The 23,306-nt window shown below is 53.1% G+C and overlaps 2 protein-coding genes across 4 annotated transcripts in view; both read right to left on the reverse strand.

Moving 5' to 3' along the window:
- SH2B2 (SH2B adaptor protein 2) overlaps positions 1-23,306 on the reverse strand; it is a 241,493-nt gene that overhangs the window by 88,577 nt on the left and 129,610 nt on the right. The window lies entirely within an intron of this gene.
- Positions 1,566-23,278, reverse strand: SSC4D (scavenger receptor cysteine rich family member with 4 domains). Of its 2 annotated transcripts, none has more exons than XM_056506911.1 (12): positions 21,964-23,278; positions 12,740-12,904; positions 9,889-9,924; positions 7,704-8,009; positions 6,692-6,763; positions 6,084-6,398; positions 5,294-5,374; positions 4,974-5,051; positions 3,938-4,249; positions 3,485-3,562; positions 2,746-3,073; positions 1,566-1,841 (listed from the first exon to the last, which is right to left on the reverse strand). In XM_056506911.1, the coding sequence occupies exons 2-11, from the start codon at positions 12,855-12,857 to the stop codon at positions 2,757-2,759; spliced, it is 1,713 nt and encodes a 570-aa protein (XP_056362886.1). In that variant the 5' UTR covers positions 12,858-12,904; positions 21,964-23,278; the 3' UTR covers positions 1,566-1,841; positions 2,746-2,756. The 2 variants fall into 2 exon arrangements, with proteins under 2 accessions (XP_056362886.1, XP_056362887.1); XM_056506912.1 differs by having other exon boundaries at positions 1,568-1,846.

Consider the following 23,306-nt stretch of genomic DNA (forward strand, 5'->3'; position numbering starts at 1 on the left):
TCTGTACTGCAGGTGTGCTCCAGAGCATTCCATGGGCTGCTGCTGAGCCCTAGAGCATCCTCTGTGCTGCTACCGAGCCCCAGAGCATCCTTTGTGCTGCTACTTTGCTCCAGAGTTTTCCCTGTGCTGCAACCGATCTCCAGAGCATCCTCTGTGCTGCTGCCGAGCCCCAGAGCATTCCCTGTGCTGCTACTCAGCTCCAGAGCATTCCTTGCGCTGCTACCGAGCTCCAGAGCATTCCCTGTGCTGCTACTCAGCTCCAGAGCATTCCTTGCGCTGCTACCGAGCTCCAGAGCATTCCCTGTGCTGCTACTCAGCTCCAGAGCATTCCTTGCGCTGCTACCGAGCTCCAGAGCCCCTGTGCTGCTACCCTGCTGCAGAGCATCCTTTGTGCTGCTACCCTGCTGCAGTCAGGGCATGCTCCATCCCCCTGTTCCTTGCCCCAGGGCATCCCCTCGCTGGTACTCCGCTCCCACCCTGCCTGCTCCCAGGGAAACAGGGATGATGCCCAGCTTGGCTGTGAAGTGTCTGGGGAGATCCCTGTGGATCCCAGCCCATCCCAAGCTGGCTGCAGGAGAAAAGGCTGGAAGATGAGGGAGGCAGCTGATGCATTTCCTGGCTGGAAACCCTTTGCTTGCCGGATTGTAGGCTGTGAAAGGGAGGAACTCCAGGATACCAGGACCTGCTCCTCCCAGCTCAAAGCCAAGAGGAGCAGGATGTGGGGTAACACCAAAAACCAGCTTTGCCAGGTCAAGGCATAATCTCCAAGAAAAACAGGGAAAACCCATCCAGCCTTTTTTATCTTCCTCCCTGTGACACCCCAAAAGGCTGCAGCTTCCAGAGCAGCTCCTGGCCATCAGCCTCACTACCATCTCCCATAGCCACAGAGAGGGGATGGCAAAGCTGGAGGAGCCCACAGCAGCCTCTGACCCACCCCCAGCTGGCATGGGCTGTCCCCCTCCTGCTCCCAGCAGGACCCAGGCATTCCCCAGCTGTCCTGGAGGCAGCAGGCGAGACTGGAAGTGAGGGGGCAGTGGAGCATGCAGGACCTGGGAGCACAGAGAAAGGAGGATTTTGTTCACACCACCTCCCTGCCCTCTCCCAGGGCCCCAGCAAGCCCTTGTCCAGCTGTCCTGCCACAGCCTGCCTGGAAGGTGCTTCCATGCCTCAGTTTCCCCATGATGGAAATCTGGACTGGGATCAAAGTGCAGGGATAGCTCTGTCCATGGGAAGTGGAAGAGAAGGAGCCAAGAGGAGCCTGAGCACAGGGCCAGGGCCACCCCACAGCTCACATGACTGCCAAATCCCACTGGGAACAAACCCAAAGGTGGATCCTGATGGGCATCAGGGTTGTACCCCCAGAGCTGGGGTGGTGAAAGGTCCATACTGAGCTCTCAGCTGGGTGGGAATGAAAGGCTGTCTGAGGGTCAGCCAGGGATTAGGGCCAATTTTTGGCAGCAAGAGCTGAGCTCTCTCCTCCAGGTTTGGGGCATCCCCTCTTCTCCAGGCATTTGCTTTTATCCAGAGCTTTGAGGGGATGACAGGAAAACAAGTCAGCTCTCAGAGCACTTTCAAAGGGCTTTTATGTATTCACAAAAACAAACCCAAATGCATATAAGAAAAAAAATGGGAAAACCGAAAAAAACCATCCCAGGAATATGCACAGTCTCTTATCAACAAAAGAATTGCACAAACAGGAGTGAGCTCAGTGCCACTGCACAAGCCCTTCCCCATCCTTGAACCCCATCCATGAGAGCCTGGAGATCATTTTCCCAGTGTCCCAGTAGGTATCAAACACTTGCTGGTGAAGGTGACTGGTGCTGCAGGCTGGGTCTTTCCACCTGAGCTGGGAGGAAAACAGCCTCTAAACCCCAAAGGCACAGCAGTGGGGAAGGAGCAGCTCCTGGGTCCCTTTCCTTGCTCTGGGAAGGGATTTGGGGTCTTCCCTATGGTTTTCCATCTGCCTGTGTCCTGTCTGCCAGCTCCCTGCCTGCCCTGGGCACCTCAGAGCATGGAGCTTTTGGGACAGAGCAGCCAAAGCCATCCTGTGTCTGTATGGCACAGGATGGAGGAGGATGGGGGGACTGCAGGGAGCCCCATCCTTTCCCACTCCCCAGGAGATTTTTTGGGCATGGACTGGCTATGCTGGAGCCCCCCAGGAAGGGAAATCTCATCTGAGCTCTCCTAAACCCCACAGTGTTTGCAGAAGGAACAGGTGAAACAGGCACAAGGATTGCAGATGGCATAAGATCCAACGCCTGCATTTCTGCTGCAGGGAAATGGGGGAGGAATTGGTATTTCTGATGCCCAAATGGGAAGAAAAAGCTGCTATTGGGATTGCTGGAGGGCTTGCAAAGCAAATTGCAGAACAACAGTAACTCACTGCAGAGCCACTGGAGCATCCTGGTGTGATTTCAGCCCCCTTTTTACATTTTTTGAGTATAATTTAACATAATTTTCACAGCAGAAAATCCATTTTCCTCTCCTCATCTCTTAAAAGAAATGGCTGGAACCAACCAGATTTCACACCAGAAGCAGTTTTGTTTTTCCAAGGGGCAGTCTGGGGGTGGGAGGGGGAAGATTCAGCCACTATTTCGGGAGCTGAGGAGAACCCAGTCCTCACCCAACCCCTCCCATCCTCGGAGCCCAAACATCCACAGGATCAGCGCAGGGAGCCTGTCAAGGGTTCAGCCCCTCTCTGTGGCATTGCCACCGGCTCTCTCCAGCACCCCTGTCCCCCCTCACCTGCAGGAGGGTCATAGGATGTCACAGACAGCACCGGCATCCTCGGAGTGGTCGCAGTTGTGGACGTCCCAGCGGATGTGGGAGCAGCGCAGCAGCGAGGGCTCGTGGCCCTTGCACTTGAGGTTGTCGAGGAAGATGTAGCCGCTGCCTCGGCCGTAGCGTGCCTCGCCCCAGGCTGCCAGGGCGTGGCCACAGCCCAGCTGCCTGCACGCCACCTTGGCGTCCCGCAGGTCCCAGGCGTCGTCACACACCGTGCCCCACTGGGACAGGTAGAACATCTCCACGCGCCCCTCGCACCGGTGGCTGCCGTTCACCAGGCGCAGGGACCCTGTGGAGGGGATGGGGTGAGGCAGCCCCTGCCCATCCCAGCGCTGGGTCCCCTTCTCCCTGCCTGCCCTGGGTTCAGCCCACAGCTCCCCACTGCCTCTGCACAGCCGGGAGCAGGGGGGTGACCACCTGCCAGAGCTGGGGGTGACCCTCAGAGCATCGTGGTGGATGTTAACAGACAATCACCTCTGTTCCCAGCTCCATGGCCAATGGTCCTCTGCCTGAACCAGCCTTAGGGGCACCAGGAGAGGCCATGACTTAACATGTCATCAGTTTCTCCCCCTCCCATGGGCTGTTCCAGGCACTGCCAGATCTTGTGCCTCTGCCTGAGCCACTTCTTTTTCCACCCTGTGCCAGCATGGGGCATCCCCAGGGCTGGCACTGTGTCCCCAGGTGATACCCCAGTACCAACCCTCCTTGGGATGAGTCGGGGCCAACGTGGTGGTTGTAGCAGTGGCTTCTTGGAAATGGTCTTCAGTGTCATCAGCACCTGGTGCAGTGGAGGAGAGGTGGGAAAAGTGACTCAGGGGACAGGGTCGGGTCAGAGCCCCCCAGAAGTGGTGTGGGATGGCTGGGGGTGGCTGCAGAGATGTGGGGTGGGATGTGCAGCCACTGTGCACAAAGGGGACCAGAGGGGTGCCACACTCCAGCCATCACCCACACCATGGCACCCACTGCCACTGCTGTCCCCAAGTGCAGGAGAAACCCCAGTGTGTGTGTGCTCATTCTTCACCCACAACCCCATCTAGGAGACCCCATTCCCACAGCCAGCCTGAGCGTGGCCAAAATCCTCCCTACACCCATTCTCCCACTGACTTCCCCACTCAGCTGGGCTTCACCAGAGACCCGCAGACCTCACTCTCACCTCGGCAAATGACCCCGGCGTCCTCGTGGTGGCCGCAGTTGTGCTGCCCCCAGCCCAGGTGGAAGCAGTCGGCCAGGCGCGCCTCGCCGCCGCCGCAGCCCACGTTATCCAGCAGCACCGGCCCGCTGCCGTAGCCGAAGGAGCCGAGCACGGTGGCGGCGAGGGCGGTGCCGCAGCCCAGCTGCCGGCAAACCACCTGGGCGTCGGGGAAGTCCCAGTCGTCGTCGCAGACGGTGCCCCAGGTGCCGCGGTGCCGCACCTCCACCCGCCCGCGGCAGCTCCCGTTCCCGTTCGCCAGCCGCAAGCCGCCACCTGCGCGGCACGACGCCGGGGGGACCAGGGCTCCACAGGGGCTCCGGTGTCCCCTGCGGACCCTCCAAGGGCGTGGGGTGAGCCCCTGGGTTCTGGGGTAATCGCTGGGGATCTGGGTGTAATCCCCTGGGGGTGTGGGGCAAATCCCGGTAGGCACGGGGTGAGTCTCTGGGTTATGGGATAAACCCTGGGGATCTGGGTGCAACCCCCTGGGGGTGTGGGGTGAACCCCTGTGGGCATGGAGTGAGTCTCTGGGTTATGGGGTAACCCCTGGGGATCTGGGTGTAACCCCCTGGGGGTGTGGGGTGAACCCCTGTAGGCACATAACCCTTGGAGAGAATGGGGTGACTGTGGGGATGTCAACTGAGCCTCTAGGGACACAGGGTGAGTTCTGATGATGTGGGGTGACATTGGGCACATGGGCTGATTCCCAAGCAGCATGGGGTTAACACTGTGAGCACAAAGCAATCCCTGGAGATGTGGGATGAAGTCTTGAGTGTCATGGGGTGAACACCCTGTGAGCATGGAGTAAACCCTGCGGATGTGGTGCGAGCCCTGGGGATGTGAGAGAATCCCTGGGGCATGGATTGAGTATTTAGAACATAGAGTGACCTTTGGGGACACAGAAGGAGCCCTGAGGGCATGGGGTAAGCCCTGGGGATGTGGAGTGACTCCCCCAGGGCTGTGGAGCCCCGTGCAGGACTAGCAGCAGCTGCACACTTACTTTCCTGCTCGATGGTCAGGAGCGTGGTGGTGACCACCTCGGTGGCCTGGGAGGGCTGGTCCCTGCTGTCTGTCACTGCTGGGACAAGCGTGGGGACATGTGGGCATGGGGGGTCCAGATCCAGCACCCACTGCCCCTGCCCCAGTTGGTGCCAGTGCCCACCAGCACCACGGCTGCACCCTGGCGAGACCCTGCCGTGGGCAGTGTCACCCCCCGAGCATCACCCATGCATGGCAGGACCCCAGGGTGGCCAGGCTGGGTCACAAGAGGACACAGAAGGCACAGCTTCACCCCCAGATGAGTGACTGCCAACCTCCTACCTGTGGCTGTGGCTGTGAGCGTCTCCTCAGAGCCCAGGGCCACCGAGGTGGTGAATGATGTGATGGTGGATGTGTCCAGCCCTGTGGTGACACAGAGGGATAGAGGTGATACCTGGGAGATTTATCATCAGGATTCATCACCCTTTGTGCTTCATTATCCCCTGCCCCTCTGAGCAAGGCCTGGGGGTGGTGATACCATCGATTTTGTGCCCAGAGGAGGTGCCAGAGGAGATGGGGATGCTTAACAAGGAAAGGACCAGCCTGAAAAAATTGTCCCTCTTTTTTGTCCCTACATCATCCCCTTTGTCCATTTACAGTGGGAAAGGGAAAGCACTGGCACTTACTGCTCCCATCATTGGCCATGATAATGAGGGAATTCAGGGGGATTATTAACATTATAAACAGTAATCAGTGGAGAATGGCAGGAATACATCATTTCAGGAGGGGAAGGGGAGGCAGGCTGGGTCTGGCGCTGTGCCCGGCCCCTGGCAGCCGCTCCCTCCTTCCGGACACGGGCAGCTTGTTTTCCAGCCAGCAGAGCAGGGAAATGGCAGAGGGAAATGGCAGCATGGCAGATGCATTTCCCCTGCAAATCACCACCCCGGCTGTGCTCCGGGCTCTTGGCAGGGGGTTGCTACTCCAGAACACCAGGATGAGGGTGGATAAGGAGCAAGGATGCTCCCACAGAGCAGAGCCTTGGGTATCTCAGCATCTCTCTGAGGATTCCTGCTTGGAGAACAAGATGTCCCAGGGTGTTTCCCCAGCCTGAGGGCAATGCCCTGCCCGGTACCTGTGCAGATGACCCCAGCATCCTCGTGGTGGCCGCAGTTATGGATGCCCCAGCCCAGGCTGTAGCAGGCGGACAGGAAGGGCTCGCTGCCGTCGCAGTTGACGTTGTCCAGGAGGATACGCCCCGTTCCATAGCCAAAATAGGCATTGCTCTTGTAATCCAGGGCTTGCCCACAGCCCAGCTGCTTGCAGACCACGCTGGCATCGCTCAGGCCCCAGTCGTCGTCGCACACGGTGCCCCAGTTCCCGCGGTAGAAGATCTCCACCCGGCCCTGGCAGCTGTCGGGGCCGCTCACCAGGCGGATGCTGCCGTCACCTGCAGGTGCCAGCATGAGCTGAGGAGGGTGTGGTGTCCATCCCTGCACGTGGCACAGCCATGTCACTGTGCCCGTGATGGCAAAGGAAATGAGTGAGAAAGAGCGGGGAAGGGGCGAAACTTTAGAGCAACGGGGCTTGGGAACCTTGGGAACCTCTGGATAGGGCGTGGCCATGGCCATGGCCAGCACAGTGATGGGCTCTGGGGTCTGCACCTCAGGGTTGGGAGGCTTCAGGAGGGGCAGCAGGTGACAGTCCCTCAGTCCCCCCTGCAATGACTGCTGAGCAGCTTACTTTCCCCATCCTGTACTGAGGCTGTGAGGGTCCTGGTGGTCGGTCCTTCGCTGACTTGCGTGGGTGAGAACTCTGCAAAGTGAAGCAGAGAGATTGCACCTGCTCCTCCGCCTCAAAGCTGGAGGGATCCCTCCTGCCCCACTGTTCCAGGAGGGTCTGCAGCAAACCAGCCCCAGCTGGGGGTTTGCAGCTGCACCCCCCAGCCAGAGTTCTCTGCCAATGCCTCCAGCCTCTCTTGTGCCCTCAGACCTAGATCCCCACCTCCTTTTTCACTCCTTCCACCTCTCCTCTCCAAGAATGCCATGATTCATTTTCCTGCTCAATCCACAGCCTCTGTTCTCTGGTTGCTGTTGGTACAACCCACCAGCCAACCCAGCATCCCTGCCTTTCATCCCTCCTTTCCCAAGCCCTGCTTCTGCAGGAGTGGGGATTCACGGAGCAGCTGCTCCAGGTCTGCACAGCCTCACTTTCACAGCTCACTGATGCCTGGCTGATGAGCAAACCTTGCACAGTGAGGGAGGAACGTGTGTGGGGTACATAAGGGTCGTCACTGAGCCGTTCTACTTTCACTTGCCAAGTTGAAACACTTTCCACTGCTTTTCTCACCTTTAGGAACATCTCCTACTGAAAAGCTCAGCAATTTAAAGAAACACAAGTCAAAAGGGGAAAGAGCAGTCGGGCAGCAACTGACTCAGAGGCAGGAGCGTGGGTGGGCATGTGCTCTTTCCCCAGGGATCATGCTGGAGAGGGCGCAAAGTCCCCGAGCTGGGAGTGACAAGGAACACAAAACAGGCTGGTCACCTTATGGAGCACCAGTCTGTGGAGCTGGGAGCTGACCTGGATTGAGGAGAGGGGTGAAAGAAGGATGCAGAGGATGTTTGGCTGACCCAGGTCAGAAAACCAGACTCTGAGATAAGAATTTGGGCTCCACCAAGGCCCCTGCAGCCCCCAAATCTTGCACTCCACAGGAGCCCCCAGCTCTCCTTGCTCCCAAGGAACCCATTCCTGTTACCATTGCACACAACAGCCACATCCTCGTAGTGGTAGCAGTTGTGGATGCCCCAGCCGTGGCTCCAGCACTCGCTCAGAGCTGCCTCCCAGCCCTTGCAGTCCACGTTGTCCAGGAAGATGGGCCCACTGCCCTGGCCGAAGGTCATGGCAGCTGGGAGGGTGATGGCATGGCCACAGCCCAGCTGGCGACACACCACGGTGGCATCCACGATGTCCCAGTCGTCGTCGCAGACCGTCCCCCAGGAGCCGTTGTAGAGGATCTCCACCCGGCCCTGGCACCGGCTGGGCCCGTTGGTGAGGCGGATCTCTGGGAGGAGGGAACAGAGAGGTGCCTCAGCAGGGACCATGTGTTGGGTTGATGTGGCCAGAAATGTGAATTCTGTCCCCATCTGTTAACCCAGCTGGGGCAGTGACCCTGATCTCCTGGCACACATTATCTGCTCATGGGCCATCTTTAAACCAGCTGGGCAATCATCTTTATCTTCCCACAGCCCATCCTCCCTCCAGGAGATATCATCTGCTGCTGGCCCAGTGAGTCCCAGTGCATGACTGATAAAATTCCATCATCCCACTGGGAGATGCTCCAGCCAGGGGAGCAGCCAAGCCTTTCCTACCCAGATAAAAACTGACATTTTGGACACCAAGGGACCTTCTTTCCACTGGATTCCAGAGGAAAGCCAGACCTTTGCACATCATCCCTGGAGCTTCAGAGGAAACTGCACCTTCTCCAGGAGCACTGCTCCAGCTGAACCACATCTGCCACTGCAGGAGGATGCAGCCACCATTGAATGGGACTGTGCCAACACCCTGACTGACTGACGGGTGTCAGCTTGGATTCTGACTCTGGCAGGGTCTGGGATTGTTCTGTGTAATACTGCATTGCTATTTTAATTTTCCTAGTAAAGAACTGTTATTCCTAATTCCCCTATCTTTGCCTGAGAGCCCCTTAATTTCAAAATGATAATAATTTGGAGGGAGGGGGGTTTACATTCTCCATTTTAAAGAGAAGCTTCTGCCTTTATTGGCAGACACCTGTCCTTCAAACCAGGACAGACCAGTATAGGAACAGGGTGATACAGGGACACAGAGATACAGGGACAGAGGAACACAAGGCCAGGGGAATACAGGGACACAGGAGCACAGGAATACAATGCCAGGGGGACTCAGGGGCTCAGGGACACAGGAACACAGGGATACAGGAGCACAGGGACAGAGGGACACAGGAGCACAAGGCCAGAGGCACTCAGGGACACAGAGCCAGAAGACTGCAGCTGGTCCCTCAGCAGTGCCAAGATCTCTCAAAATCCCCAGCTCCAGGCCTGGGCTCCCTCCTTGCTGAGTTCTGCCCCACTGGCCATGGGAAGCAAATCTACATCAAACTCCTGCTCCTTAAATAAAATCCTGCTCCTTCTCTGTAGCACAACACAGTTGTTGGCTTGGTGCTGCCCACCTGCTGGTGGGACACGGGCTCCCCTTCATCTGCTGGCAGCAGTGGCTGTGGAGACACAGCAGATCCCAGTCCAGGAATGAGAGCACCATCACCAAGGCCAGGCTGGGCAAGGATTTGGGCAGCCTGGTCTAGTGGAAGGTGTCCCTGCCCATGGCAGGAGTAGAATGAGATGTTTTTTAAGATCCCTTCCAACCCAAACCATTCTGTGGCTCTGTGATGCTCCCATCATCTCGCCTGCTAATGGGCAAAAACCCAGTGGGTGAAGGGAAGAGCAGGCAAGTGGCACCACTTGTTGATTTGCAATAGGTGACAAGTGACAAGATACAATTAGCAAATTTGTATTAGCCTCAAGAAATACATCCAGAGCTGGTCCCACTCGGGAGCTGGTGGGATGGAGATGATCTCTCAAGCTGCTGGCAACAGGGAGTAGGTGTGGGAGTGCCCAGGGTCTACCACATCAAAGGAATTATTTACTTGTGTGTGATGCATGGCACAGTGACAGGGATTCAGCAGGAGGTGGCAGAAATCTCCTCTCAGGATAATTAGCAGAATAGGGATAATAAAGAATCTTTATTTCCTTTCTGTAAAAGAAGTTTAACTTCTTCTTGCTATTTTTTGTTCTAAACCAATATCTTTCCTTTTTAAAAAATTCCCCAAATCCCTTCTTTTACATGAAAATGCATTTTTCAATTACAAAACTTCCTGGAGAAAAGTGACTTTAAGAGAAGAATCTCACCTGGGAATGGCAACATCTCAGGCTCAGAGGTGGTGCCTGCAAGGGAGAAGAGAAAGGATCAGCTCTCCCCAGAAAGGAGGAGGTGAAGCTTGGAGAGGGATGGCAGCAGGGATGGGATGGGTGTGTGGGGACTGGCAGGACCCAGCAGCCCTTGGACCCTACCCTTTCCTGCAAAGTCCTGGTGTTTGTGGGGGATAAAAAGAACACCCTTCCCCAGGTTGTTCATCTGCTTCACAGGTGGGGAAACTGAGGCAGCACATGAGTGACTGTGGCTCTGGTGAGATTGTGCTTGAAGCACAAGGTGACATGTGTGACCCTGGTGAGCTCAGTGGCCAGCAGAAGCCACTCCAGGTTGGTCCTGTCTTAGCCCAGGTCTTGGGCACCTTTTTGTCCATCCCTGGCTCCATTGCTGCCTTGCTGCTCCTGCATCCTCCTGCCCCATCACTCCCATGGAAAACTTGAATGGTGAGATGGGAACAAGGAAAATCAATTCTGCCTAGCTTGAGAAACCCACTGGAGATCTCCTGATGGAAGATGCTGCACCCTGTGTGCACTTAAATTGATTTTTTTTCTTTTATTTCCCCAACAAAATCCACTTTTTGGAAGCTCCATAATTACATAATTACATGAAAGTACCAGCACACCTGCTGATGGGGTGCAGCCACCTTAGGGTGTGAACAAACCTCATCCAGAGGGAGGATTGAAGGATGCAGGATGTGTCCTCATCTCTGGACCCCCCCTCCCACAGCTGGGTACAAAATGCCTCTCAGCCCCACTGCTAAGTGATAGGAATGCTGGCAGTGTGGGTCACTGAGGGATCCAGCTCATCTAGGAACTCACAGCAACATGAATGAACATGATGCCCTGGGGTGTGGTGGTTGGGGATGGGTGGCTGGACCTCATAGACATCTCAGTCCACAAGCAGCTGTCCAATGCTGGAGCCCTGCACAGATCTCTTGGGCATCCAAGGTGTCCTGGGCTTCAGGCTCTGGCTGCACAACCCACTCCCATGGGTGACACCTTCCAAAATCCTTCCAAAACTGGTGGAAGGTGTCACTGCCCGTGGCAGGGGGTTTGGAACAATCGCTTCCAACCCCAACCGTTCTGTGATTCTATGATGCCTCCATGCCAATTACAGCACCCAAGGGCTGATCAACACCCGTGGGTGCCTCTGTGGCCTCTTTTCCTCCCACTCCCTGGGAGCAGCCCTGTCCTGCTTCTCTCTCAGCCCACAAGCAGTGATGTGAAGGTCAATCCCAGCGCTCCGGAGGCGGATGCCACGCCGTGAGCAGCAGTGTGAGCCTGGGGGGACAGTGCAGCAGATGAACCCACCTCCCTTTTCCTTGCTAGGACGTTGCCTGGGAGACCATTAAGGCAGCCAGGAATCAGGGCTGTCAAAGAAAGACCTAGAAGCCCCAAGAGAAAGGAGAATAAGGCAACTGTCTGGCTGTATCCATGACTTAGCAGGGATGCTGGGATGAACAGCAGCAGCCAGGGAACTCCAGCATGGTCAGTGCTCCTGACCTCCCCAGCTGGAACAGGCATGGAAAGGGATGCTGTGATTCCAGCTAGAACTGGGGATTAAACAGGTGAGACCATGGGAGCAGAGAGGCTCTGCAGGAGAGGACAGGGAAGGATACAGCAGTCCTGTGGGCTGGACTACAGGATAGAGATAATTCAGCTCATCCCTGCACCAAAAATGGGGAGACACGAGGGTTTCTAGGAAGAGTGTTTGATCCTGGTTTGTATTGATTTTTAACACCTAGTCCACTCCAGTGCAGAAAAAGCAGTGGATAAAAAAGACGTTGATAAATATTCATCTCCCTTTAAGTCAAAATCAAAGCTCTGAAATATTCATTTAAGAGCATCCTCCAGCAAAGTCAGGAGAGGTCTGAAAAGAATATGCCTGGTGTGTCTGCAATAATGAGGAATGAGAGAGAAACTGTCTTTTTCGAGAAGAGAGAGAGCCATCCATGTTTCTCTGATCCAGCTTCACAAAGCCAAAAGAAAAGGAGAAACAGCTCGAGTAAACACTACTGCTGAACAAAACCATCAAATAGGAGGATAAATGGCCTTTCGTTAGCGACTAATCTGTGCCCATTAGTGAAGAGAACCAGGAGGGCCAGGCGATTCAGGTGACAGCGACAGAGCCACCAGGGTCCCCACACCTGGAATGTGGGCGCGGATGCTGCCGCAGCATCCCGGGGGGAAGGGAAGCACCAGCTGAGCGGGTGGGAAGGTAAAACCCGATTTAACTCGATTAGGATGTCTGACTACACCTGAATTCCCAGTTTTCTGGCTGGCTGTGCCTTGGCGCGGGTTTGTTGAGGCAGGAATGCGTTCCCCACCGCCCGGCTGTAATTACATGGATAGAGTCACACTGGGATAACTACGCTGCCACAGTACTCGAGTGGAGCCGCCTTCCAGAGCAGGAACGGCTTTTCCCAGGTCTGTCTTAATGCTTCCCATCCTGGCTGGACAGTGCCTGCCAGGAGTGAATAGGGGCCGTTGTCCTCAGGGGATGGGTGCTCATTCCACCCTTTTCTTCGGCAGGACTGGTCCCACGGGTCCTAGGGAACAAGTCCAGGAGCATCCCTTGGCCATCAGCATCTTCCCATGGGTGCTGCCTGCCCCATTTCCCTGCCTGTTCTCAGTGCTGGGCTTTCCATCACAGCCAGGTCACGGTGGGACACAAGAGCTGAACTTGCTCCCTCCATCCCTGTTCACACTTAGCGCTGTAGGTAACCCTACACAATAGCCCCGTGCCTGGAGAAAATCTGCCCACAAATCTGAGCTGGAGAGGGATCACGGGTGCCTAAAACCCCTCCCACTGCCCCAGGCGGGAGCTCACCGGGGCTGAGGAGGACGAGGAGGACAAGGAGCGTGGCTGGCATCAAGAAGAGAGGCAGCACCTCGATGTCCGGCCTCCTTGTGCCGTGCCGGGTGTCCGGACAGGGACCCAGTGTCATTGCTGCTTGTCAGTCCTCCTGCAGGCGAATTTCCAGAGGATACCTCCCTGAAACATGCAGACAGCAGTGTTAGTGGTGGTGGCCAGGACAGCCCGTGGTCACCAAGGGCCATGCAGGACCTGTGAACATGTCCCTCCTCAGTATTTGCAGAAGCAGTGACCAGGAGACACATGAAAAGTAATTCCAGCTGGATTCATTGAGAACAAGCTATTTTTTTTGAGTGGCAAGATGAAGCTGAAGTGCCGTACCCCACCTGCGAGATAAAACTCAGCAGCAGGGAATGTCAGCAGAAAAAGAGGAATAGATTAAATATTTTGAGATTGCGTTTCCCCTCATTTACTGCTCAGTGCCGAAGGGGTGGATTTCCAGCTCTGTGTGCCTCGCAGGCTGTCTGGGAGAAGGGTGGGTGCTGCTCCTGCTGGCCGGGGCACCCCTGGGAGCTCAGCCGCACATCCCCGCTGTCCCAGCAGCCGGGCTGGCGGCAGCGTGCGCTGGGGGAGCAGTGCCATCGTGAGGATGCTCCCGCACGCCGGCTCCAAAGCCGGGCTGTCAGGCTTAGCTCAGCGGAGACCTAAAGTTAATCCCTCCAGCCGGCACACCAACTCCTGAACGGAGTTCAGCACAATGACTGCTGCTGCTTCAGGCATCTACTGGTGGTCAGAAACTTGGGAAAGATCATCGAAATCCACTGTATCTGTGACTAACCCCTCCTTCCCATGGAAACCCCTCATCCAGCCTTTTGCTGCTTGTGGTTTTCCCATGTGAAGGCACGGGATGAGAAGAGCTGCCAGGTGGGACCTGGTGTCCACCCAGCCAAGGCCCCTCCAGACCACGGGCTGGGGAGATTCCAGAACCTCCAGACCAAGGTTTGGACTTCATTGCCCACAATCTCAGAGGATTTCTGACTGGAGCCGCTACTGTTTGGTGAATAAGAGGCTTTTAGGGTTGATGTGAATTTCAGCTTTTTAAGGTATTTTTAAAGCGTGAGGGGAAGTGTTCTAGTCCATGGGATTTGAGTAAAGACGTGAGCTGGGATGTGTAACACATCCCAAACCACATCCCACTCTTCCCCAAACCCTTCCTGCTGTGGTGTAATGCTGAACACTGTAGGGAGAGATGATGGTGGACCAAAGGGTGTTCTGTGCACCAGCAAGAGGTGAGGAGGTGCAGGAAGGAGCCCTGGATGGGACACAGCCCCGTTACACCTCCCTGATCTCTGCTCGACTCCTGCTGACCAAGCCTCTGGAGGAGCCTCACCAGCGGACAGACAGCTCAGTGATGGGGGCTGAAAACCAATCTACTCGCTGAGGTGGTGGCTTTCAATACTCCATTCATCCCTCCTGAAGCATGGAATAATGTCGCCTTTTGTCCCAGGGGCGCTCCCCTCCCCGCAGCGGGGCAGGGCTGACAGACGGCCCCTCCGCCCCCCGGCCCGGCCAAACCCCGGCATCGCGTCCTGCCCGCAGGGACGTTGTCATCGTTGTCATCGCCGGCCACTTTTGTGCCGGAGCCAGCGCGTTCCTGCTCCCTGGCAGGGTGGCAGCAGGCATTAACCACTGCGGTGCTGTGCCACGGCTGACCCCAAAGAGAGAAAACCCAGCTTTACTTCTACTTCTGTGCTTTTCCAACTGCTTCTCAATCCTCACCCCAACGCTCAGCATTCAGCTGAAAACTGAACACCCTTCCTTAAACCCAGGGGTGTTGGGGCTCTTTCAGGATCCCCATAGATTAAAATCTGGTTTTAAGCCGTAATTAACGGTAGGAAAACCCAACATCCCTTTTAACATCACTCAGAGAAGCTGTGGCTGTCCCATCCCTGGAAGTGTCCAAGGACAGGTTGGACAAGGCTTGGAAAAACCTGGGCTAGAGGAAGATGACCTGCCCATGGCAGGGGGGGAACAGATGGGCTTCAAGGTCCCTTCCAACCCAAACTATTTTGTGATTTTGTGGTGATTCTGTGATTTAAAGCGTTGCTGAATGTGGGGTTATGGAAGTCCCTTCACATCATGATTTTCCAGCTGTCAGGTGTCCTGTGAAGCCACCCCCCAACCATGGACCCGATGGGAGAAGCAGCAAATCCTCCATCACCCCCATCCTGCACAAGCATTGACCACCAGGGATGGTACAAAACTCACAGGGCTTTAATGTGGGGCACAGAAGGTCCCTGCTTTCACCCCAAATAACACACCACAGCAGACACACTGTGCCAAACCAGCTCTTTGCCCTCGGTGAAAACTCCCTCCTCCCACCTGGGCACAGGACCCCACAGGTCCTTTCATCCCTTTTGGTCCCCTCTGAACACCTTGGCCACAGCTGGAGTGAACCTCAGTTCTCTGTTTATCACTTCTTCACTATCTTCACTTCACTTATCACTTTTTAACTATTCAAACAACTTCAGGAGAAATCACAGTTTTCAGCTGCCACCGCCCCACCAGATCATTATTTGTAATTACCACCCTGGTCTTAGAAAAAGCATCATAAATCCACATACCTGTTTGGTATTTTCTCTCCAGTGTAAAGATGGAATCCCAGAAATATCTGCCCTCTTTTGAAATAAACAAAGAAGCTGGCTAGTTAGTTATGAAATATTAAAAAATAATATTTGAAATTAATATTCCTGGTAAGATGTGATGGGGATAAGGCAGGATTTTTTTCTTTAGGAGAGATATTGCTTAGTAAATTTTTTAAAAAATTAAAAAAGGGGAAGAAAATGGATCTCATCCATCAACGGAACAGCTCCAGCCTGTCATCTCTTTGCATTTTGGGGGCTGCTGCTGCTGGGTTACAGCAGGATGGCAGCCCTGCAACCCATCCTGGGACAGGTCATCCCCAAAGCAAAGGAGAAAGAGAGGGAGCAGGAGAAGGGAGAAGAAGAGGAAGAAGAAGCAGAAAGAGGAGAAGAGAGGGAAGACCGCTAAGGAGACATGGCGGGGAGGGAATGGCTCGGGTTTCAGGGAGGCAGGCAGGGACACATCCTTAAATTGGGTGCTGGCAGAGACTGGGTTACGCCTCGAGGGGAAGGAAGAAGCTTTTTCAGAGGATTTGGGCTTTTCAGCTCCTTCCCACCTCCCTCCTGGGCTGTCTGAGTGCCCACCTGGAGAGGAAGTCAGCAATAACCATCTGGCTGGAAATGCTTCTGTCGGTGCCTGAGCCAGCGCTGGGATGCAGCAGGAGGGGGTGGTTCTGACCTCCTTCCCTGCCTGGGGGAGACCTGATCCTTGGGCAAACCATGGTCTTGCCTGGCTGTTCCTAGGCAAGAAAGTACCTTTAGAAGTCCCTTTTACGGGAGTTTTCCTGTCTGACCATCCAAGGCATCTCTGCTGAGGATGTTAGAGGGACCTGACCTTATCCTTCTGCTCTCAGCACAGGTGAGGGATGTCCTAAGGCTGGAAACCTTCCCCATCCACCTCCACCACCTTCTGCTCTACACATTCATGTTGTCTTACTTCTAACCAGGGCATCTCTTTATTGTAAAAAGAATTGTGTATATTTAATAATTTTTAACTATTACAGCCTTTTAACCATCATTGCAAGTAAAAGACAGATAATGTGAGACTCTTGGGTCCCAACAGGCTTGAAGACCACAGAAAAGGAACCTCCAAACATACTGGGTTTCCCAGTCTTATGAATTCTTAAGTTCCCCAGCAATTTTAGGAGTCTGGTGTGCTTTTGGCTTTGGTGTGCTTTTTGTGTTTTGAACAAGTTGATTTTATGAGCCACAGGATTCCTGCCCTCGTTCTCACAGGAGGCAGAATTTGCCTTGTGGCTCTTGCTGGTGCATTTTTCCACTTATTTCTATGCAAAGCCCAGACCTCTAAATGCCCTAAAAAGCCTGGGTTTTGTATTTTAGCTCTGCACAAAGCCAGCTCTGGCTACAACAGTCACCAACTGCTTCTGCTGTTCCTTTCTTGCAGGGATTTAGTAATTAGCAATTAGGCACTTTTATTTCCCAGTAGCAGCAAAGTTCTAATTAACCAGATCATGAGCACAAGTTTCAAAGGTGCCTTTTAAGTCTGTTTTGCCTAAACTTTGACAAACTCCCTGCTGTCCTGGCTGTCTGCCAGGGCCCATGGACTGGGAATCATCAGCTCCAGCATCAATCCACATCCAGATTTTGCAGACCAGGAGCATAACATGGAGATGCAGGGATAAGATGCTCTCCACCCTGTCCAGGATTTCTCTGGGGCAGCATCTCAGCCTTTCTCCATGTCTACATCATTCCTGCATGTGCTTTGAGTGGCTTGGCAGTATCAGGCTAGGGGATTACACTGCTCTGAAGAAAAGAAAACACAGCCAGCCTTATTCAAGGAGCAGCCACAACATAAGAAAGGCTAATTATAAAATTCCACAGGACAGCAAGGCTGTTCTCTTGTGTGCCAGGAAAAAAAGAAGCTCTTTTTGTGCTTCCTGATGGTCCTGCTGCCCAGTCAGGCAGGGACACTCTGGGACACTCCAGAGATGCTCATGGGAGAGAAGCTTCTGGAGGGGTCAGGGTTGTCCCCACATCCACTCAGCAGCTGCCACCTGCCACAGGCAGCATCTGCTGCAGCTTTCTGTGGCAGTGGGTGGCATCTCCAGCAGACCTCCTTTCTGGCAGCAGTTTGGCCATGGGTAGAAACTGGGAAAAACAAGTGGCTAACAAAAGTGCAGAAAATACAAGCCTTCCAGAAAAAGAAAAAGAAAAAGAAAAAGAAAAAGAAAAAGAAAAAGAAAAAAACAAAACAAAACAAAACAAAACAAAACAAAACAAAAAAAAAAACAAAAAAACAAAAAAACTATCCAAAACCAGAAACCAAAACAAAAATCAAAACCAAAAATCCCAAACCGATTTTCCTTTTTGATGACTTGGGAAAATAAAGAGGAGAGATAAACTAATTTATCCAGGCTATACCATGACCAGGAAATGCATTGGGGATGTAAAGAAGAGCCCGGTGCTGTATGAAAAAGCCATAACTGAAACAAAATACATCTTCTTGCTGCCAGGAGGGAAACACAAGGCTAAGAACACCAGTTGCTGTTTCGAGCCATTAGCTGCTGTACAAAGAATGACAGGATTCCCCTGCTGATTGCTGGGCTAAATCACCAGGTATTTAGGGGCTCCTGCTGCTGTTTTCACTTTGGGGAACACTGGCATGAAAAATGCAGCAGGATGGAGCCTCCTTTCCTTCCTCTGCTCCTCCTGCTGCTGCAGGGTTCAGCAGTGATGGGATCCTGCAATGTGGGGTCCTGGGAGCTCTCAGCCCCAAACCAGCCTGTGTCCAGCAGCCTTTGGAGAAAGAAAAGATGTAAATCCAGCACAAGACCATTTTGTTTCTCTGTCCTGACATCAAGCCTCGCCTCAGTGCAGCTGGAGCTATGCTATTTGGGAACCACGAGCTGATTTTAAGAGGTTTTCTGGCAGTTTGCAAGTACTGAAGGAATGGCACGGTTGAGGAAAGAGAAGTGGAAATCCCCAGAGAGGCTCAGCATCACCCTGGGCTGCAGCAAGAGGTACCCATCCCCTCCCCAGACAAAATCACCTTTGTTCCTCCCTAATCTGCTTCCTGCCCGTGCTGCAGAAAGCACCTCAGGCAGGTGGGAAGGAGCAGCCCAAGGACGCGGTGCTGACAGGAGGGCAGCAGACCCATGCCATGGGCTCCGGCTGCCATCCCGGGCTGGGGAGGAGCAGGAACGGATCACAGCGGGGTGAGGGGATGGGAAACAGGGAGCCGGGTGCCCTCCGTCACCAAAGGCACTCCTTGTGGACCAGAAAACTCCTATTTCTGCCTGTCATTACCTCTGGGGGTGAAACTTCAGCTGGCAGCAGGATCCTATGGGAAAACAGCCATATATATATTATATATATATATGCAGGTATTTGTATAGATGTATTTATTTTAATGACTTGTCCCTTGGGACCAGCACTTGCTGGCTTCTCTGCCAGCCCTGGGGAATTCATGCATCCCACTCCTGCTGCAGCCTCAGTGCTTTTAGATTCACCCCCAGAGAGTACAAACTGTGCCAAAGTGGGTGATTGGGAAGGGATGACCTGTGCGGGGACAGACAGGCTGACAAGACAGATGGGGTGGACATCGCTGCCTGCCCGTGCAGGAACCTGCGTGGGATGGAGGAGCCGTGGCTTCATGGGTTGGAAGGGACCTTAAAAGATTCATTTAGCCCGAGGAAAGCTGCGGAGGGATGGATGGATGGATGGATGGATGGATGGATGGATGGATGGATGGATGGATGGATGGATCGCCTGCCTCGCCGGCTGCCGCGCGGCTGAGTGTGCACTAGGTGGCACGCAGCTGCAGGGAGAGGCGCCTGCGACAGCGAGGAAAGGCTTGGATTCGGGGAGAGAGAGGAAAGCTCCACTGGGAAAAGCAGGCAGAAGGCAGAGCGGGATGAGTTCTGCCCCTAGTTAGCACTAATGGCGAGGTGAGTGTGGCCAGAGCAGGTGAGACAGGAACACAACCCAGAGGATTCGGTTCCAGAGTTTCCCAGCTGGATTTAGCAAAGGCAGGAATGGAAAGAGCCTTTAGATTGGGTTCAGGACGACAGGAAAAGGGACAGGGGTTTCAAATGAGAATGGTAAATTTAGGATTGACATAAGGAGTGAATGTTTTATGATGAGCGTGGTGAGGCCCTGGCACAGATTGTCCAGAGAAGATATGGATATTGGAAGTGTTCAAGGTCAGGGTATGTGGGGCTTGGAGAAACCTGGGGTGGTGGAAGGTGTCCCTGACCATAGCAGGGGGTTGGAACAACCTGGGCTGGTCCCTTCTAACATAAACTGTTCAAGATTCTGTGATATCCCCAGAGAAGGCAGGCAGTGGAGCACAGAGAGAGGAGCTGAGCCCATGGGGCATCTCCCACTACCAGCAGGGATGTGGAACACGTCCTCTCAGCAGGTAAATCCCAGCAAGGTCACCCAGCAGGAGGGGGATGCTCACACCAGATCCATCCCTTCTTTGTCTAACTCGTCCCTGGCAGGAACCAGCAGTAGCTGCTGCAGAGGAAAATGAAAAGAAATTTCGCCTATTATCCTTTGCCTGCAGAGGAATTTCTTCCTAATTCCTGTCACTTTGAGTTTGTCTGCTCAGGGAAATTAATCTGAAATCGAGTGGGCTGTGAATTCAAAGTGCTGCAGCAATCCCAGCAGAGCTTGGACAGGCAGCTTCCTAAGTGGCCAGGCTATTCCCTGGAGCACCAGGCTAAGCCTGGCAATTTAATAGAGCCTCAAGCATCAGGTTTTGTAGACATTAGTGCAGGACCTCGAGCCAAAACCGTGTGAGAGGGAGCAGCCACGGAGAAATTAATTCAACAGCCTTCCAGCACCACTGCAAGAAAAGGAGCAGGGGGAAGGCAAATATTTGGCTGGTTATCCCAGTGTGTGGATGGATCAGACAGGAGATGATGCCACGTTGGAGGACTCAGTGCTTTGCATACTGATTTGGGGAGCATGCAGAGAAGGGTGTGGGAAAGAACAGCATGGGTTAAAAGGGATCCAGCTGAAAAATAAAAAAGCATAAGGGACTATGTTAAAATCTGGGGATCATTAAGGTAAAAGTCATGTAAAATATAAAATATTTTTGCAGGCAGCGAGGATTGTGAGGTCTGCAACACTGTGAAAACAGGGTCCTTAGGGACAGCAGGACACTGAGGTTCAGCTTTTAGACTCGGGGATCATCGAGGATCTTTACAGCCACCCTCAGACAGAACAGCTGGAGGAAGTTGTGCAGTGGGGTCTGACAGGCTCAGCTGGTCACCAGACCCCGGATTCACGTTGCCCATGGCACTGTTAACCCCTTTCAGGTTGTTGGACCATGGATCAACCTGTGGAATACAGGACAAATGATGGAGAGGTGTGAGAAAGGGGAGACTGAGGACCAGCCATGCACTTGTACTGCTGAGATGAGGTACCTCATCCACTCACTGTGCCTGGCAAAACCTTCCAGGGACCCTGATGCAAGATTAGATCATGAATCCCTGCTAAGAAAAAAAATTAATAAATGCAATACAATTTAAGACTCTTCCCACAGCTCAGCCACCACCTGACTGGTTTATCTCCCCTGTACAGCCCTTCCCTCCACCCAGGAGCTGCACCCAATTCACCTCTGCTCTCCCCCACCCTGCAGCCCTTATCAGTAGAACCCTTCAGCCCCAGAGCATCACCCTGAGCCCTTGCCCATTCTCTCTCACCAGCCAGGACTCCTCACAGGGAGCATCCCCTTATTTCCCAGCCATGCCATAAAGGTCTGCAAGACTTGCTAGAAACCCTTCTTCACCGTCCTCAAATCTCCCTGAAACCTTTTCCTATTTAGGATCACAGGATATTTAATACCTGTCCACCCATGCAACCACAAGGATCACATAGTCTGCTCCCAGCAATGCTTTATGAAGCATTCCTATCTATTTTTCAAGAAAAAACCCCTTTGCCTTGCTCTCCAGTTTCTAATTACAGCCGCAGGAGACAGGAATCCCAAGCACCTGAGTTGTAAATGTGAATCTTATTGCTTAAGCAGACACATTACAAGCAGGCTATCAATCACTTCTGGCAATTATTAGTACTTTGTGAGTAATTTGAGCTCAAGTATGTGACAGCCTCATCCATCCTGGAGAGAAATCCATGAGCATTTGCATATGAGGCTGAGCTGTGGGGGGATGCAGCTCCAGAGGGTTTTCACTGGAGCTGTCGTGGTTATGTGCTTGGCATTGTACATTTTGGGATAAAAACCAACTTTATTCAGGCTCTGTAAAAATGAGTCTCATGTATTTAACCCTGGAAGAAGAGTTTTATTATATCCCTCATTCCTACAGTATAAAGTGGTTCTATATGTTATTTTTTGCTGTAACTACTACAAACATAATGTTCTTTATTTTATAAGCCTTTTGGGGCAGGTGTATCAGGACATGGGTGAATCAATACTGCTGGTGTAAAGTCCAAGGAGGTTTCAAGTCATTTGTTATGGACTGGCAAACACTTCCTGGTTCAGAAGAATTATGACGATCTTAAGGGTCCTTTCCAACTTAAATAATTCTCTGGTTGTGTGGTTCTTTAACCAGTGCTGCAAAGTCTTGGTGGGGGACCCAGGAAAGGGGAAAACCCACGTGGGGTCTAACCTACCTCTAAGAGAGCATGAAGTGATCCAGCACCCTCCAAGATGCTCCAGGATCAAAGGAATCCCTGAATAAACACACACATCTTGCAGGGGGGGTGATGGAGGTGCAGCAGCCAGGAGGGAGCAGTGCTGTGTCCTTGGAGAGATCTGTGGCACGTGGGGTTGTGTTCCACTATCCTCATGCCAAACAAGGAACAAGCATCTCCCAGGCTTTGCTTTGGATTTACATGAGTGTCAACTAAACCCTCAAGGTGGTGAGCAGCTGATTAATCCAGGCTGGATCTGGGTCCAGGGGTCACAGACACATTCTCAGCTCCCATGCCCAGCACCCAGAGGTTAAACTGCAGGAGAGGCTGCACTGGGGCCACACACCCCATCACACACATACACACACAGAGATCCCATCACACACATCCCATCCCACACACACACACACAGGGGCACCTCACCCCCCCAGTACTACACATGCTCACACTCACATGGACAATATATCATACTCAAAGTCTGTCACACACTTATTATCATACACTATCACCCACTATCACACTCACACTCATTATGACACACTGTCTCACACTCACTATCACATGCACAGTCACTAACACTCACTGTCACACTCATTATCGCTATCACACACTCATTGTCACACTCATTCCTGCACACTTGCACTCATTATCATTATTACACTCATTATCATACTCATTATCACTATCACATACTCAAAATCGCATTCGGTCCTGCACACAGTCTCACACTCAGGCTCATTGTCACTCTCATTATCAAACAGTCATCACCACACTCGGTCCCGAATACTCACACTCATCACACTCATTATCACACTCATTACCATACTCATTATCACAGTCATTATCACTATCACACGCTCATTACCACACTCATTAACACACTCATTATCACTATCTCACGCTCATTATCACTATCACACTCTCATTACCACGGTCGCCCCGCACACTCACACTCATTAACACACTCATTAACACACTCATTAACACACTCATTATCACTATCTCGCGTTCATTATCACTATCACACGCTCATTACCACACTCATTAACACACTCATTATCACTATCTCACGTTCATTATCACTATCACACGTTCATTAACACACTCATTATCACTATTTCACGATCATTATCACTATCACACGCTCATTACCACACTCATTACCACACTCATTACCACACTCATTACCACACTCATTAACACACTCATTACCACTATCTCACGTTCATTATCACTATCACACGCTCATTACCACGCTCGGCCCCGCACCGCCTCACGCTCACCGTACTCTCCCTCACGCCTCCACCAATCACGTCCTTCCC

The sequence above is a fragment of the Oenanthe melanoleuca genome, chromosome 19 (assembly GCF_029582105.1).
Source record: "Oenanthe melanoleuca isolate GR-GAL-2019-014 chromosome 19, OMel1.0, whole genome shotgun sequence".
Taxonomy (NCBI): domain Eukaryota; kingdom Metazoa; phylum Chordata; class Aves; order Passeriformes; family Muscicapidae; genus Oenanthe; species Oenanthe melanoleuca.

Excerpts from the sequence above, each read along its gene's own strand:
- SSC4D (XM_056506911.1), bottom strand. The coding sequence starts at position 12,857 with ATGACACTGGGTCCCTGTCCGGACACCCGGCACGGCACAAGGAGGCCG. Across the intron at positions 5,052-5,293 it reads GCTCACAGCCACAGCCACAG|CAGTGACAGACAGCAGGGAC; the intron begins GTAGGAGGTTGG and ends CGCTTGTCCCAG. Across the intron at positions 3,074-3,484 it reads CCCGACTCATCCCAAGGAGG|GGTCCCTGCGCCTGGTGAAC; the intron begins GTTGGTACTGGG and ends TCCCCTCCACAG.